At 43.1% G+C, this 17,865-nt stretch overlaps 1 protein-coding gene across 2 annotated transcripts in view; it reads right to left on the reverse strand.

Moving 5' to 3' along the window:
* UST (uronyl 2-sulfotransferase) overlaps positions 1-17,865 on the reverse strand; it is a 318,788-nt gene that overhangs the window by 129,124 nt on the left and 171,799 nt on the right. For both annotated transcript variants that reach the window (XM_047101207.1, XM_047101208.1), the window contains exons 3-4: positions 15,351-15,506; positions 2,534-2,613 (exon numbers count right to left, since the gene is read on the reverse strand). In XM_047101207.1, coding sequence (XP_046957163.1) covers positions 2,534-2,613; positions 15,351-15,506 — 236 coding nt within the window. The remainder of the gene's footprint in view (positions 1-2,533; positions 2,614-15,350; positions 15,507-17,865) is intronic.

A 17,865-nucleotide genomic window follows, 5' to 3' on the forward strand; every position in this document is an offset into this window, starting at 1 on the left:
AAGCGTGCATAAGTAAGTCAGTATATATCTGCATTTATCTTATTTAAAATAAAATTATTTCCCTGTAAAAATATAAACTCCACTTTGCACGTATGTAATATCCTCCCCTCAAAAAAGTTGAAGGGCTTTCCTTCATTCCTGTGTTTGGAGCATCCCTACAAGGCCAGGAGTGGGCAGAAACTGTTCCTATTTCATAGATGGGAAAACAGAGGCCTCCCATCCCCACCCAGAGGTGAAACTGCTAGCCCAGAGTCATGGTCATTGGGAAGGTCTGACAGCCAGAGGTCCTGGCCGTCAGGCCAACACTGGTTTCTGGTGACGTGCTGTCTTCTCAAAGGTGTTTATCAATTTTTTCTTTCATGAATAAATTAATCAAGATTAAACTCTTGGACATGTATGTATGTATGTTGTGTTTATTGTTTTTTAAATGTTTATTCCTGAGAGAAAGCAGGAGTGGGGGAGGGGAAGAGAGAGGGGGAACAGAGGATCTTAGCGGGCTCTGCGCTGACAGCAGAGAGCCTGCTGTGGGACTCAAACTCACAAACTGTGAGATCATGACCTGGGCCAAAGTCAGATGCTCAACCAACTGAGCCACCCAGGTGCCCGTTGGACATGTATTTAATAGTAGAGGCCATGATAAGACATGGTTACCATGCTGTGCTTAGTTCTGCTGACCCGATTAAGGTACTGGCTTCGGCTTATCATTAGAACTTTACACTGGCCTGAGTCAATTATTAAAATCTGTTGCATTGCAATTTGTTTTGGTTGTAAAAACCTGACCCCTGGAGGAAGAAGAGTTAAATCAGAGGTTAGAGGACATCAGGGGTGACAGGGAAGGAAGCTCACCAGAAAAGCAAGGGGCGGGGGTGGGCGTGCTCTGCTCTTTGCAAGTCGTAAAATGCAATGCCTGATAGCTAGTTACGTCTCGTTATGTGTTCTCGGCCGCTGGAAGTGAGAGGCAGGGTGCACACCCCGGACAATCCAGTACCAGGCCACTCTACAAATGTGGTGGGAAACACGCTCAGGCTACTGGGTCGCGGAGGCTGATAGGCAGTGACCTATATGCCTATTCACCATCCAAGGGAACTCTGGGTAGCAGGGAGGCGGGGAAATCGCAGGGAGAGCTTACTTTTAAATATAAGGCAGCGCTTGCTCTTTGCCGCTAGGTAACTTGCTACATAACTTGCTCTGCTGAATCTCACTTGATTTGCACAGGGCCTGGTGCACAGCAGGGCCTGGTGCAACAGCCCTTTGAAGGCTAAAACCTCCCACCCCCTGGACGGGTAGGCATCCCATGGCAGGGAAGCTGAGCCAGGCAGCTCAGGTGTGAACTCGGAAGCAGCCAACACTCAGGCAGAGCCCTGTCTTTCCCTGAGCGCCAGCCTCCCTGGGTGCCTGGCCCTCAGCGGGGCGTTAGGCCAGCATCAGCCAGCAAGGCCTCTTGGTGCAGACCTGCGAGGTCCTATATCCCCGCGGGAGCTTTAGCAGTAAGGGAAGTGCCTGTGAGAGGATAAGGGAGGCCCAGGGGTCCCCGGGCTGTGGAGCAGATCTGCCCCCAGACCCCGTGCTCTGTCAGCGGAAACCAACTGTGAGCACAGACGCAGGCCAGCCCATGGAGAGGAGGAATCTGAGAGCCACCGGTTTACGGTAAAGCGCAGTGACAGGGGACCTGGGCTAAAGGCGGAAGAGAATGCCCAGAACTTGGGAGTTAGCAACTGAACAGATCAAGAGTCTCACAACATAAATTTGAAGATCTGCATTATTATCTGCAGCTGAAGAAAAAACCAGATTTCTAAAATACCCCCACCAGCATCAAATATGCAAGATTTAGAATAATCAAATGCAATATGAAAAAGGTACGGAGAGGCCAGTACTAGCACTTGGATCCGATAAAATACACATTACTCCTCAACTAAGTTATGCCCAGAGTCCCGTGTGGGTTCACATGGTACAAAAACGTGCAATGAAATATTTGTCGAAACACCTATCCCTTGCCTCTGAGTTTATTTGTTTTAGCACCTAGCCGAGTTTTTTCTTTAAAACACAACTATGGGGAGTGCCTGGATGGCTCAGTCAGTGAAGCGTCCGACTTCGGCTCAGGTCATGATCTCACGGTTCGTGAGTTGGAGCCCCGCGTCGGACAGTCTCCTGTCAGTGCAGAGCCTGCTTCAGATCCTCGGTCTCCCTCTCTCTCTCTCTCTCTCTGCCCCTCCCTTGCGCTCTCTCTCTTTCTCTCAAAAACATATAAACATCGTAAGAAATTACAACTGTCACGTCAAATGGCTGTGCATTAAAATCATTTCAAGTTTTCAAAAGATTTAAGATTAGTGTTCTAGAAAGAACTGAAGCTTCTGTCCAAATATTTCAAATTTGGATCCCTCCACCGCCAAAATAAATGGATTAAAAAAAAAGTCCTTTCAAGGGCAATTACGCTACTTTGAAAACGAAGGTGGATTTTAAAATAATTGTTCGTTAGAAGGAGTTTAAGTGCTAAAAAGAAATGAAAGAACCATTAAGCTGGAAAATATCTTACCTTGAGAAGTTGAGGAAATGAACATGTCGAGTGAATAAATAGGGCTGTTCGGCAGTACTTATATTTTTAATGAGTTCCATCTATTAAAAAAAGTACAAAATTAGCATATATAGGATCTAATTTACCAAACTATATTAAGCTAAAGGTTATCTTCCCTACTCCTTTATCCTCACTCATTACCTCTTGGACCAGGGCCAAACAGCTGTGTTTTGTGCAACAGTTGTGAACTTTACATTAGGCTTCTTGCTGAAATCGATAGTCTTGCATTTAATTTAGTTGATCGCTACCATGAAAACAATGTGACAGGTTAAGTCACTTTAACTTGAGAATTCAGTGTGGCTGTACTGAAATGCAAGTAAAAAAATGTCTCTATGCCCCTTCTTTGGGAGTCAAGACAAGGCAAGAGGTTAAACATCATTTTACATTTCTATAATTACATTCTTGAGATATACAGAAATATTTGAAGCCAGGTCTGCAGAATTTAAAAGCGAGAACAAAATGAGGCAATACCTTATGATGTTCCTTTTTGATTTCAAAAATGTACAAAGCAGGTATTTTATAGGGAACACACAAAACACCCAAAACTTCTCGGTTTTCTGGTGGGTGGTCATCTGAAGTATTTATTTGCAGTTATCAGCAAGGCGAAGAGGAGTTTATATTTGTATAAACTAACGTTTACGGTCTTCTGGAACATGTCATGATACGGAAAATGTTTAGTAAAATCTGTTAGAAATTCCAAGCATTCTTCTGACTCCCTGACTTCCTGAATTCCACTTTCCTTAGATTTTCGAATTGGCCCCATCAATACTGACACACAGTGGAATTTTTTTTAAAGCACATTGAAAATTGCCACTTTGGATGTACATTACCTCTTCGGAAACAGTCCACGTAGAACACTGGAAACAAAGGTGGTCGTTCATGTGTTAGCCACAGTAGCAATAACCACAATAAAATCAGAGTCCAGAACTCCAGGTTTGGGTCGAGCCGGACAGAAAACCTGAATCTGCCTGGTTCCCTCATGTCCGGCACAGGGCTCACGTCATAAATAAATGCTCAACAAATATTTGTTGAATGAATTAACTCCCCCTAGTACCTGCATTTTAGATTGTTACAGCAGGATCTCAGTGTCTCAAGCCTTTAATTAGATATTCAGGCTCACAACGACTGTTTGAAGAAATGAAATTGAATTTTAAAGGTAAATGACTGGCACTTCCTAACCTCCTACACGGTTCATCAGTGGCAGGCCTGGGTAAATAATGATCTGCCTGTCCCCAAGCTTGAGTATAAAAGGAAACTGAACCCTGCTTCTTTATCTGTTGTTTATTCTGTGCACCACTCCCTCCCTCCACGCACCCCCTGCATGTCCCAGCACCTGTTTTTGGCAACAGAACTTCCTGCCGGGTCACCTAAATTTTCATTTTTGATGGATCTAACAAATAGACTTACAGATTTGGAAGCACAACCAAAGACTTCCATTTGCTTAGAAACATAACTCTACGTTAAACGTGCTTAACGCGAAAACCACGTAATGCTTTAATCTCTAGATTATTTTGATTCAAGTATTTCTCTGCACACATGAAAGTAATACGAGAGAGCCCCTCGTATCGTACAGGAAGACTGGAAGACAGGTCAGAAAGGCAACTGTTTCTTTCACCTATTCAGTATCATAATATATCCTGTAAACACATGCCAATGTGTTCAATTTAATGGAAGAGCTGTAGTGGTTCGATTTGGAGAACAGTGTCGTAATAGTTCTAAAGCTGTCTATTTCACAAGGAGAAACGGATTGGCGGTGACAGCGCATCACTCTTTCTAGACGTACCCTTAAACGTAGGCGAGAAGTACTAATGCTCATGTTTAGTGCATTGGTACACCGAAGTCGGAGCGTATATCCAGCTCTCACACGCTCCATTGCTGCATACAACAGCGAAACCACGTACGAAGCCCCGCAAGCATGGGTGTAAGGCATTATGGTCAAGGTGTCCTTTGCTTTGTCTTCACGAATGCTAAGACTTTCCCTAGGTCTAACGGCAGGCAGTGGTCTCCCGTGCCCCTGCTGCCCTTCCCCGGAGTTTTGTCCTGGACCTCCACGGTTGCCAGCGGCCTGCCTTTTCTCTGGCCCGAGTCTTATCTGCACGGGTGGCATCACGAGTGATAATGGCACTACCTAAAATCGTCTCAGAAACCACCTGTCCTTTTCCTTGGCTCATGCGAGGCCACTGCTGGCCTTTATTCTGATTCCATTGCCTACATTCATTTATCATTCATTCACTCAGCATTTATGGAGTACTTACTAGGCTTTGGAGACCCTGGAGATCAAAACATAATTGAGGTGAGTGAGAAGACACAGAAAGACAAGACAGTGGAGTGTGTCCTAATGGTGTCCCCAAATCCACGATGACCCAGACCACACTCTCGGTCCTCGTCCATCTTTACTCCTTATCCAGCTTACGCCATCTCTGCAGAGTGTGGTCCTGGCTGATGGTACTCTCCATTTATCCATACCTGGCTAATGGTATGGTATCCATACCATTTCACATTTGATCTGGCTCTTTCCTGACACTCGTATTTAGTCACTTGCTGAGTTACGTTGATTTTACCTTTACTATGACCCTCAAATGGCATTTAAGGTGTCCTGTGGCCAGCCAAACAAGATCTCTCCTTGTTCCTTCCTTATACTGTGTCCAAGCTTGACCGTATCCAAGCGCAGGCTCAAGCTTCCTCTTCTGGAATGTTCTTCCTCTTTTCTCTGCAGGTCCAAACCCTAACCACCTTTTACATCCTGCTAAAATGCCTACCTCTTTCAAAGTAGCCTTCCCGGATCTCCTTTTATTCAGCATCCATTGATTTCCAACTCTGTGTCAGGCAATGTACTGCTTGGGGTTGTTGCTATAGAGATAAAAGATCGGGTTCTTGCTCTCAGGAAGCTCAGAGTCTTGCCGGCAAGCTGGACTGGTAGGGAGGTACCATTATGTGATAACCACCGTGGGGTAGAATGCACAGAGGTGAGTGGCCTATCCCTGCCTGTAGGCGGAGAGTTAGTGTTTCCTCAAGGAGGCACTCCTGAGTGGTTGGCAAGGACTCACAGGAGTCAGCAAGTGAAGAAAGGGACCGGTGGCACTGCAGACAGAGGAAACAGTAGACGCAAAGGACAAAACCCGAAATGACCTGGATATTAAAACTGCCAGGAGTTCTGTGTGCTAGGCATCGGCTGTGGGATCTGCGGGGCAGTAGAAACAACTAGAGAGGAAGGCAGAAGCGGGTAATTGAGGGCCCTGCAGGCCAAGTGAGGGATTCTGATCTTTACGCTATGGGCAATCCACAGTCAGAAAGGGCTTTCTTTCCAGATCTGAGATCGGGGCGGAGAATGTAAAGAAAGGAAGGGTTAGAGACAGTTTAGCTAGGAAGACGGGGCAATAATCCCCAAGAGGAAATGACGCTGGCATGAACTAAAATAGTGCTTCCTGGTGTGGCCCCCAGACCAGCAACATCGGCAGCAACTGGGGTCGCAACTTGTTAGAGATGCAAATTCTCAGGCCCCACCCCAACCAACCAAATTAGAAGAAACTCTAGGGGGTGGGGCCCATCAGTCTGTGTGGGGTATTTCTTGTTCGTTTCTTTATTTTGAGAAAGAGAGAGAAAGCACACGCACAAGCATGGGAGGGGCAGAGAGAATCCCAAGCAGGTTCTACACGGGAAGCACAGAGCCTGACACCAGGCTCGAAGCCACAAACCGTGAGATCATGACCTGAGCCGAAACCAAGAGTTGAACACTTCACTGACTGAGGCACTCAGGGACCCCATCAATCTGTGTTTTAACAAGTCCTCCAGTAGATTCAAAGGTACTGAGGGTTGAGGACCACAGAAGGAAGTCACTGAAAGTGAAGACAGATGGGGAGGTTTAGGGACATTAAGAAGGATCTTCCTCAGGCCTGTGGCCAGGTGGCAGCAGAAGGGAAGGAGAGGGAGTGGTCAAGAGAGCTTCCCAGAGCCCTGGCCGGATTCGGACACAGGCTGGTGCCCATTCGTGGGGATGGGAACGCACGGCAGGAACACGTCTGGCTGCAGAAGTCAGGGCAAACGGGTTTGGTTTTGAACACCTTTGGCTAGAAATGCTGTTGCCTCTTTGATCTCCCACAGAGCTCTGAGGATTTTCCAGGACATACATTTTTTTTACGTTACATCATAGTTGAGTTTGTGTGCTGTCTTTGAGCCAGACTGTAAGCTCCTTGAGGGTCGAGGCTGGGCTCTAACTGCTCCCCCAGAAAGCCTAGCACAGAACACATACCCCATCACTGTTTATGGCATGAAGATACCCCTTCCAGAAGAACTTCTTTGGAGTCAAGAAACGTATAGCTCACTGAAGACAGAATTATCTCTCAGGCAATGGAAGCTAGCCTTTCTGGGACAGACCTATACACTCATCACCCTGGTGTTACACCATCTAAGACACAGCAACACTAAACTATCATTTCCTGGGTGGTTTCTGGGCTCTGCAGTGTCCAGAAGCTCTTTCTTCACGTGCTGCCATTCATCCTCAAACAACTCCGCAAGTTAAGTAGTATTATCTACACTTTACAGGTTAAGACACTCAGGCACAGAAGGTCTGTGTAAATTGTTTAAGATCTCACTGCTAGAAAAAGGTGGCATCAGGATTCAAACACAAGTCGGTCTGACACAAAAAATCCTGCTCTTTATCACTAAGCTGCAATCTCCTGCCATTCCCAGTGCTTTCTGATCTATACATGACCTCTTAAAAGGGAGGAAGGGGGTGCCTGGGTGGCTCAGTCAGCTAAATGTCTGACTTCGGCTCAGGTCATGATCTCATCGCTAGTGAGTTCGAGCCCCGTTATCGGGCTCCCTGCTGTCAGCATGGAGCCCACTTCGGTTCCTGTCTCCCTCTCTCTCTGCCCCTCCCCAGCTCGCACTTGCTCTCTGCCTCAAAAATAAATAAAAAACATCAAAAAAAAATTTTTTTTTACAAAGGGAGGAAGAGGTCGCTTAGCAAAATAACTCCAGGGACTAAAGAGGGTTTATGGGGATGTCCTTTTTCTATCCGTCCTGTGATGTGTTGAAAAACTGAAAGAAAGTTACAACAGGTGGAAAAGCATTAAAAATAATTAAATACGAAAGCATTAAAATATCAGAGAAGATATGTTTTTTAACGTTCCTGGTGGGAAAACAGTACATTTTCAGAAGAACAGGAATGAATTTAAAATACTGGGGGGAAAAAAAGCTATGGAATGGAATGTACCTAAAGGAAGAAGTTGAATCACAGCGCATCTGAGAATGAAAAAGAACTGAGGTTAAAAAAAAAAAAAAAAGGCAAGAATCAAACAGAATTTATAATGCAGACGATCTGCGAGGAAGTAATTTTAAACTTTGTTTTCAATCTAACTGGCTGGGATGGTACAGCAGAAAACCTTTACCTGTGGTTCTACAAGCACAGCTAATGAGTGAAAAGACTCTGCTCCCGACTTCTTTAGAAAATACTTGTCAGCAGTAATTGACAAGAGTGTTGACCCGAGTCAGGTCTGAATCCTTGTGTCACTTGTGAGTATCTAGATGCCCTATAATTTGGAAAACATCTTCATGAAAGAAAAGACATGTTTTTCACACATCAAAGCTAAATAGGGAGCAGCTCAGGGGAGAAATCCGTGGCCCTTTAACCTCAAAGCGTGGGGGGATGGCTATAGGCTCCCGTTATCTTCCCCTCTTCCTCCTGCGTGGGGAAGAAGCCTGTCTAGCTCCAGCCAGGATGGTCTACCCATCTTCAGCTCGTGGCAACAAATGCCTGCAATGAAGAATACGTCCACCAGGGGGGGCAATGCCATGAACAAGGCAAAGAGGCTGGGTCTGAAGAGCAGAGTCAATCTCGCCACTGCAAATGGAAGGGGAGGAGAAAACATTTGAATTTTTCAGGCCTTGTTGCTTCTACCTCCTTTTTACTTTTCTTTTTACTTTTTCTTTCTACTGAGTTTCCATTTAGCGGACTCGGCTTTTGTCTGTAGGAATCCAAGATAAGGCCTTGTTTGCAGAGTTCATCCTTCCTGTGGCCTGGAGACAGATTGATTCTCTGCTAATCTCGTTGGTTTGATTCCGAGGTCCGGTTGGAGCAGCTCCGATGCCTGTGGACACTGTCACAGCTACTATAAAGTCAGGAAACTTTGAGGGTCGTTCTACGGAGACTTTTCCAGCAGGTTTCAAGCAAGGGATAAATGTGCAGCCTTCTGAGGAGGCACCACTCAATAATACTTCAGAGGAAACATGATGTCTTCGGAGGTTTGAGAGACCCTCAGGTGAAAAAGGAACTTTCCTTGCTTAGTGGAGTGCTCACTTTAATAAAAAGACAAGTTTCTAATAATTAGAGCCTTTCATGCAATGATTTTTCACTAGAATTGTGCATGAAGACTTCTTTGGGAATTTTTTTCCCCTCAAAGATACAAATACCTGTTTGTAGTCGGGCCAGGAAACATGTGTCGTGAAAAAGCTCCCCAGAAGATTTCGATGCCTGTCATGGTTAAGAACTGTTTATTTAATGGCTCCCCATTGCCCCCTGAATAAACTTCCAACTCCTTAGCCTAGGATTCAAAGTTCTCCAGGATCTGACCCTGGTTCACTTTCGAGTCTTATTCTCCCCCATTCTTCTCGACCACTTGCTCCTTCCTATAAAATGGGGCAATAATACTTTCCTGACGATGTTAATTAAAGGATTAGAAATAACGTACACAAACATCTGGTGCTTAACGTGCAGTGTTATTAGTAAGTCCCTAATGAGTATTCACCAAAACGAATGAAGAAACAATAGCGAGACCGACTCCATACAGGAGTGAGCGAACCTTTGTTAAAACAGAGAGGCCAGGGGCACCTGGGTGGCTTGGTTGGTTAAGCGTCCGACTTGGGCTCAGGTCCTGCCTGATCTCATGGGTTTGTGGGTTCCAACCCCAATGTCAGCAGTCAGCACAGAGCCTGCTTTGGGTCCTCTCGGCCCCTCCCCTGCTTTCTCTCTCTCTTTCAACAATAAACATTAAACAAACAAACACACACACAAAAAAACCCAGAGAGACCAATGCCCCTGCCCTAGGGAAACCCAGGAGGAGCCCTCATGGCCTCTAGACCATTTCCAAAGCCACCATGGTTTCTTTAGGTGGGTTTTCCATTTTGGAGTTACACTTCTACACAGACACAGTCAGGATTTGAACTTGCACTGGTGAGAGAAAGGCAAAGGGAGGTTTAAAACATGGTGAAGAAATTCTGTTTTTGACCAAGAGACTAAAGCAATCTAGCGCACATGGGCACAAGGTCTCTGTCTCTTCAATCCTTTGAATACTTTTCAAGGTTTTGATCATTTGAATAGCTGTTGAATAGCGTCAAAGCAGATGTGAAGTTTATAGTGAAATAGTAGCCCTTCCTGGCACGATTGACAGAAGTGAATAGGTTAGTCCAGCATTTTCCAAGCTGTGAGTTGGAGTTCTGTGGGATGCATGTGACAGCCACAAGCATTCATGAAGGCTCCCCTGGTCAATTAAGGCTAGGAAACTCTAGGGGAAAGCCAGATAAATAGAGTGTCAATTTTGCCTTTAACTGGAGGAATTCTCAGTCTTTAAAATGTGAACAATTGTTATAAATCTCCTAGAGGGGGACCTGGGAGCAGCATTTCCTAAATTTATTTAACCATGATATTTTCTTCAAAAAAATTTTTTTTCGGTGTCTTAGGGGACAATGCTGCATGATAGTTTTGATAGGAGTCTTAACCCTGTGTGACATTTATTTCATTAAAAAAAAAAAAAGTTTTCTGGACTCTACCCCACAATCTCCAGGAGAAGGGCCATCGCAACTATATGTTTCAAAAGGCTCTGCTGGAGGGGCGCCTGGGTGGCGCAGTCGGTTAAGCGTCCGACTTCAGCCAGGTTACGATCTCGCGGTCCGTGAGTTCGAGCCCCGCGTCAGGCTCTGGGCTGATGGCTCGGAGCCTGGAGCCTGTTTCCGATTCTGTGTCTCCCTCTCTCTCTGCCCCTCCCCCGTTCATGCTCTGTCTCTCTCTGTCCCAAAAATAAATAAACGTTGAAAAAAAAAATTTTTTTTAAAAAAAGGCTCTGCTGGAGATTCTGCTGTGCGGCCAGAGTGGAAAACCACTGTGTTAGGAGAATGGCTTTGGATTCAGGAAGACGTAGGTTCAAGTCCAAACAGCACAGACATTCTATTATGTTACATTTGGAAAGTGACTTAATCTGGTTGTCTTAATTTTCCCATCCATAAAATAAAGAATTATACTCACTCAGTCATATCATTTTTGGTCCAAAAGAATTAAATGAAATAATGAAGGAAAATAATTAGCATGTAGTAAGTGCTGTTTCCAATTTGCAATTCTCAGTAGCTCCAACATAAATAAAACTGTGAAATTATTTTCTTTGTCCATTCCTTAGGCTCCCACGCCAACAATTTTTGCCCCTCTTCAACAAGAATGAAATAATTCTGAATCCTTATATCCTGTTCCTGGGGTGTCCCTTTGCTGTACTCAGACTGATGTTCTGAGAGAGTGTCAGACCATTAACGAAGATGGTTGTGAGTCTGTCGGCGATCACTCTCCTGTCTTCCGCAAAATAGTTCCCTTTCAAAATCTGCATGTTCCAAGAGTTTATCTACACCAGCCCAAGAACCCAGAATCTGGTTTCAGAGTATAAATGCAATGATGTCACCATGAGCTTGTGTCATATGCCCCGAAAAGGCCCAGCATCTGGCCAGTAGCATCTGCCTATGCTCTTCTGTTGAGGTGGTTTTAAAAATATAAACTTCAATGGTATTTCTATTTCCATAAGGGCAGATATAACGGGCTTTTAATTGGCATTGTAACAGTTGGTGTCTTCATGCTCCCTTTCCTTTTTAATAATCCCTTCAACATCTTATTCCATTAAATAGACTTTGTTAGGGGCGCCTGGGTGGCGCAGTCGGTTAAGCGTCCGACTTCAGCCAGGTCACCATCTCGCGGTCCGTGAGTTCGAGCCCCGCGTCGGGCTCTGGGCTGACGGCTCAGAGCCTGGAGCCTGTTTCCGTTTCTGTGTCTCCCTCTCTCTCTGCCCCTCCCCCGTTCATGCTCTGTCTCTCTTTGTCCCAAAAATAAATAAACTTTGAAAAAAAAAAATTAAAAAAAAAAATAAATAGACTTTGTTAAACTTAGTACTACGTGTGTGTGTGTGTGTGTGTGTGTGTGTGTGTGTGTGTGTATAATGACAGCTATCTTCTGGGGAGAAATGTATACACAGATTTGACTCTGGCCCAGACAAGTGCCTTTGTGTATGAATGGACTGGTATAGATAATTCCAGTCTTATAGTGGACACGATTCCAAAGTTCATTTGTAAGTCAGTAGTTGGGAACTTGGAACACATTTTCTCATAAAAGAACTGTTCTACATGGTGGAGAGAGGCCTGGCCAGCCCACAAGAGTCTGTTTAACTCCTACCGCACCTGAAGTGGAATTGTTATGAACTATGGAGAACAATGTTTCCATGGGAACACATTTTCGGAGCTCGCCTGCTGAAGGTTGGGAACCACTGACGGTAAAATTTTCACTCACCTACTAAATCACTTCTTCCTTTTTCCTTTAATAAATTACCAAGCAGAGGAGCTATTCTGACCACAAATTGTTGCTTCAATATATTAGGTTAAAATAATGTTTCTTTTCCTCCTCTTGTTTTGTGCACTTTGCAACTTTAGCCAAAGGGGTGCATATAAGGAGGAAAACAGTTCCTTCAAGCACTCTTGGACTTCCTCACACTCGGGTTCTTGTCACTTCTCGGTTCCCTCTGCATGTCACAGCCAGTCAGCTAGTGGCAGAGAGACAGCTGTCACTCTTACATTTGCTTTCACATCGAAATCGTTTGTTTTTTTTTTTTTCAACCTTATCAGTCCCTTAAGTTTTTAGGACGTGCCTTATAACTTAACAGGAATCTGGAATAACTAAGTAATGAAATATATTCTAGGTCACACTGACCACAGGAATCAGAAATGTTTCAACTACACCATACACAGATTCTGCTAGAAGTTGTATAAATATATCACAGAATCACAGGGCTGGAAAGAACCTTAAAAGATTGTCTAGTCTGTTCCCTGGCTTCCAGACAAGCCAATCATTCCAAACAGATGAGAGCTAACCTCTCTTTTAGAGGAAGAGGATGACTTTGCCTTTAACCCTTTCTAGATGTAACAACGTACACAGCATTAGTAAATTACTGTTGTCTTTATGTCTAAAATGCTTCCCATGACAGTTACAACTGTATTTCACTTTCTCATGTTTGCTTCTCGTAGGAAACAAAGTAGGTTTATCTGTGCAAAGCCCCAGTATATTTATATCTATTGTCCTTTCTCTTCTAGGGCCTTCCTGAACATCCCAGTGTCTGACACTTCAGTTCCCTTTGTCCTGTTCTTTCTGGGTTATTTGTACCCTTTTAGCAGTGGGAACTAAAGTTAAGCTACAGAGTTTGATGAGGCATCTGAGAACTGAGCGGTTTCCCCTTTCCACGCATAGGAATATTTTAAAGTAATCCATACGCAGACCCAAAGACCTAGGACTCCAAGGAAAGACAAATTTAATAATTGTAATAAAACTGCAATAACATAGGCTATTTATTTATAGTCACTCTCTTTCAGGCAGTGAAAAGGGCATAACTAGCCTGATAATAACAGCTTTTTGATCAGGCAAGGAAATTAAAGAGAACCTACCCCTACTAAGGTTATTCATAAAATGTGATACCCTTAAATGTCACCAAGTGTAATTTTTCTATTGCAAGCCTACCGCACAACCTATAAGGGCCGATCTCAAAATATTTTTTGCTAATTGGGAATGACTATTCAAACTCGATACTCAAGAGAGCCTTTCATGGAAGTTTTCAAAGGCATGGGCTTTTTGATCTCTACACTGGAAGACACTGAACATACTAGCTTTACAGCAAGGACTACTGGCTATGTTGCTGTCTTAAAAGAGTCGTACTAGCCCCCGAGATAAAAAAGAATGACAGGCTATCATAAATGAATAATGAGATCCCTTCTGTTTGTGAGGTTTTGAATGCCTCAAAGGTGAGGATTATGCCAGAAAAAAAGTAGCCATGGGTAAAAGTGTTCATAATTATGGTTTCAATCTGGTAGTAAACCGTGTGCCATGTTTATTCCCCAAATATTCCCATACTCACTGGGTGGCGTGATGGGTAATATTCGTGCATCCACTTGAGGGGTACCCATATGGCAAGGGGTACCCATATTAAATAATATTTCTAGGTGTGCCTGCGAGGCCGTTTCCAGATGAGATTAGCATCTGAATCCGTGGACTTAGTGAAATAGATCGCCAAGCGATACAGTAGATCACCCTCCCCAGCGTGGGTGAGTGCCATCCAATCCCTTGAAGTCCTGAACAGCAAAATATGTAGAGGAAGAAGGAGTTCTCCCTGTTTTTCCTGCCTCACTGGTTAAGCTTGGATGTCACGTCTTATCTTCTCCTGCCCTTGTACTGGGAGTACATCAATGACTCCCCTGGTTCTCAAGCCTTCACATTTGGAGTAAGACTGAATTAGACCAATGGCTTCCCTGGGTTTCCAGTTTGCAGATGGCAGATTGTGGGACTTCTTGGGCTCTGTTATTGGATTAGCCAATTCCTCATAATAAACTATCTATCTATCTATCTATCTATCTATCTATCTATCTATCTAGATAGCTCCATCCTTCTGGTTCCGTTGTCTGAGGAAGCCTGACCTATGCTGGTGGCTACTCATACATCCTAACTATCTAAGGGGACAGAAGCAACTTCGTGAGACCAGGCAAACACATCTGACCCTGTAAAATGATTGTGCCAGCACTGCGCCTAACTTCTGTACGTGAGCAAAGCACCTCAGTGGAGACTGTGGACCCTGCTTTTCTATAAACTTACGGAGTAAAATCTGTCTTCATAGCTTCCTGGCAGACTACAGCACCCCTAATCTACTGCCAGCATGACCACTCACATCATTGGGCTATGTTATGACAGAATTCTTGGGGCGCCTGGGCGGCTCAGTCAGTTAAACATCTGACTTTGGTTTGGCTCAGGTCATGATCTCAAGGTTCGTGAGTTGGAGCCCCACATCAGATGAGTTGGAGCCCCACTTCGGGTGAACACAAACCCTGCTTCGGGTGAATCCCGCTTCCTTCTCTCCCTCTTTCTTCCTCTCTGCCACCTGTGGGATTCTCTCTCCCTGCCCCTAGCTCACACCCTCTCTCTCTCAACAAACAAATAAACAAACCAGACAGAACTCTTCCTGGGAAATGGGGTAATTCTTTGGCTTCCACTGAATATGCCAAATGCTGCTTTGGGAACTCAAGACCCCCTGAGCTCACCCATAGCAAGAAGTTCCTGCCCCCATCAACCAATCAGATTCCTGGCCCAAAGAGAGCTTGCTCTGTAGTATAACCCTAAGTGTGAAACAATGGAAAAGAAGAAATAATGAAAATAGTTTTCCTACTTCTGTTGTCAGGATGTCGGCATTATTTATAGCTCAGTGGTGTAACCATTTGAGAATTACGCATGGCTAATTTTAGCTAAATAGACAATGATGAGTGTATACTGTCCTTCACCCATCTTAATAAAAGTATCCCTTCAGGGAAACTTCCTGTCTAAAGACTGCCTTCAGACTTTACCTTACATTTCCTTCCACACTCGGCCAAAAATACAGTATGACATTGCAACTCTGTTATTCATTTGTTAGGTGTTTGAAGGATGTCTTGTAAGGCACCCACTCATTACACAAATGAATTGACACAAAGCACAGTTTAACCATGGGCAGAGACAACTTACTTGTTCATTTTTAGTAAGCCTGGTTTTGTTGTGAATGTCTGACGTGACCAAATTGAATCCGTGCTTCTCTGACAAGATTCTCAGAAGCAAGACCACAGTACGACTCCCACACTTGCCTACCCTGTTGTACACGACCTGGCTCGGGAAAGGTAGCACCTGGGAAAGAACGAGAGAGCAAATATGAGACCTCGGGTGAAAATACTTGGGATTCTTCCCTCAGTTTCAGGACAACAAATGTCTGATCAATCTAAGCGAGAAGGGTCCATGTCAAGTCAAAGAGAGAACAGGAGCACTGGACTCATGGTTGTCCTCATAGGACTCGGGACAAATGGCGGACTCATTACCTTCTGCACCGACACTTACAACTGGTAAGCTTTTACGCCAATCCTAAGCCTGATTATGAAGCTTCTTTTGTTTCTTCTTAGGAAAAAAATATATAAATATGTGCTGTGATGACAGTATCTTTTGCAAGTTATATTATGCTTTATTAGAACTTCATTTGTAGAGTGCTCAAGGAAAAATATTGAGATAGCAATAGAAAAATCGAGATATCAATAAAAACTCACCCTTCCACAGTGGACCATTTAGTGGTTTTAATGTACCACACAGTTGAGCAACCATCACCACTATCTAATTCCAGAACATTTTCATCATCCCTGAAAGAAACTCCCTACCCATTAACAGTCACTTTTCATTTCCCTCACTACCTTGGTCCCGTGAAACCATTTATCTACTTTCTGACTCCATGATTGTGCCTATAGTATTCTGGACATCTCTTATAAATAGAATCATAAAATATGTGACCTTTTGTGTCTGGCTTAAGTTAGCATAATGTGCTCAAGATTCATCTATACCGTAGTATGAATCTGTACTTTATATGGCTGAATAATATTACATTGTATGGATATACCATATCAGGTTTATACATTCATCAGTTGATGGACATTTGGATTGTTTCCACCTTTTGGTTACCATGAATAAATGCTGCAATGAACATGTGTGTATAAGTTTTTGTGTCAACATATGTTTTCGATTCACCTTGCGTATATCCTAGGAGTGGAATTGCTGGATCATATGGCAATTCTGTTTAATTTTTTGAAGAACTTCCAAACTGTTTTCAATGCAGCTGCACCATTTTATATTTCCACCAGCAATGCATGAGAGTTCCAATTTCTCCACATCCTTGCCAACACTTGTTTTTGCCTGTTTTTTTTTTATAGCCATCCTAATGGATGTGAAGTAGTATCTCATTGTTTTGATTTGCATTTCCCTGATGATTAATGATGTTGACCATATTTCATGTGCTTACTGGAAATTTGTATATTTTTTTTGGAGAAATATCTGTTTAAATCATTTGCCCATTTTAAAACTGGGCTATTTGTCTTTTCATTATTGAGTTTCAAATGTTCTATGTTTATTCTGGATTTGCAAATATATGATCTGCAAATATTTTCTCCCATTCTATGGGTTTCCTTTTCATTTTCTTGACCGTGTCCTTTGAAGTACAAAAGTTTTTAATTTTGATGAAGTTCAATGTATCTAATTTTTCTTTAGTGACTTGTGCTTTGGGTGTCATATCTAAGAAATCATTGCCTAACCCAAGAATGTTTTCTCCTAAGAATTTTATATTTTTAGTGGCCTAAAACATTTAGGTCTTTAATTCATGTTGAGTTTATTTTGTGTGTGATGTGAGCTAGTGATCTAACTTCATTCTTTTGCATGTGAATATCCATTTGTCCCAGCACCATTTATTGAAGAGGATTCTTTCTCCATTTAATTGTTTGGCATCCTGTTGAAAATCCACTAACCATAAATGTGTGAGTTTATTTCTGAGCTCTCAATTCTACCCCATTGATCTATGTGTTTATTCTTATGCCCATACCGCAGAGTCTTGATTACTATTGCTTTGTTGTAAGGTTTGAAATTGAAAAGGGGGAGTCCCTCTAACTTTGTTTTTTTTTTTTTCAAGATAGTTTTGGCTATTCTGGGTCCCTTGCATCTCATATGAATTTTAGGACCAGTTTGTCAATTTCTGCAAAAAAAGGCAGTTGAAATTTTGATAGGGATTGTGTTGAAACTGTAGATCATTCTGGGGACTACTACCACCTTAATAATAGTTTTCCAGTCCATGAACATGGGATATCTTTCCGCTTATTTAGTTCTCATTTCATTTGTTTCACTGATGTTTTTGTAGCTTCCAATGTACAAGCCTAATACTCCTTTTATTCTTTTTGATGCTATTATGAATGGAATTATTCTCTTAATTTCACTTTTGGATTGACTGTTCACTGATAGAAAAACAGTTTATTTTTGTACATCAATCTTGTGTTATGCAATCTTGTTGCATGCATTTATTAGCTCTAATAGCTTTTATGGGTGGATTCTTTAGGAATTTCTATATACAAGATCATGTCATCTGCAAACAGAGATAGTTTCCCAATACAGATGCCTTTTCTTTCTTTTTCTTTTTTTTAAAGTTTATTTATTTTGAGAGAGAGAGAGAGCATGTGCACAA

The sequence above is a fragment of the Lynx rufus genome, unplaced genomic scaffold (assembly GCF_022079265.1).
Source record: "Lynx rufus isolate CCGP_SWC_20201006 ecotype Redwood Valley unplaced genomic scaffold, mLynRuf1.p SCAF_6, whole genome shotgun sequence".
In the NCBI taxonomy this organism is placed as follows: Eukaryota; Metazoa; Chordata; class Mammalia; order Carnivora; family Felidae; genus Lynx; species Lynx rufus.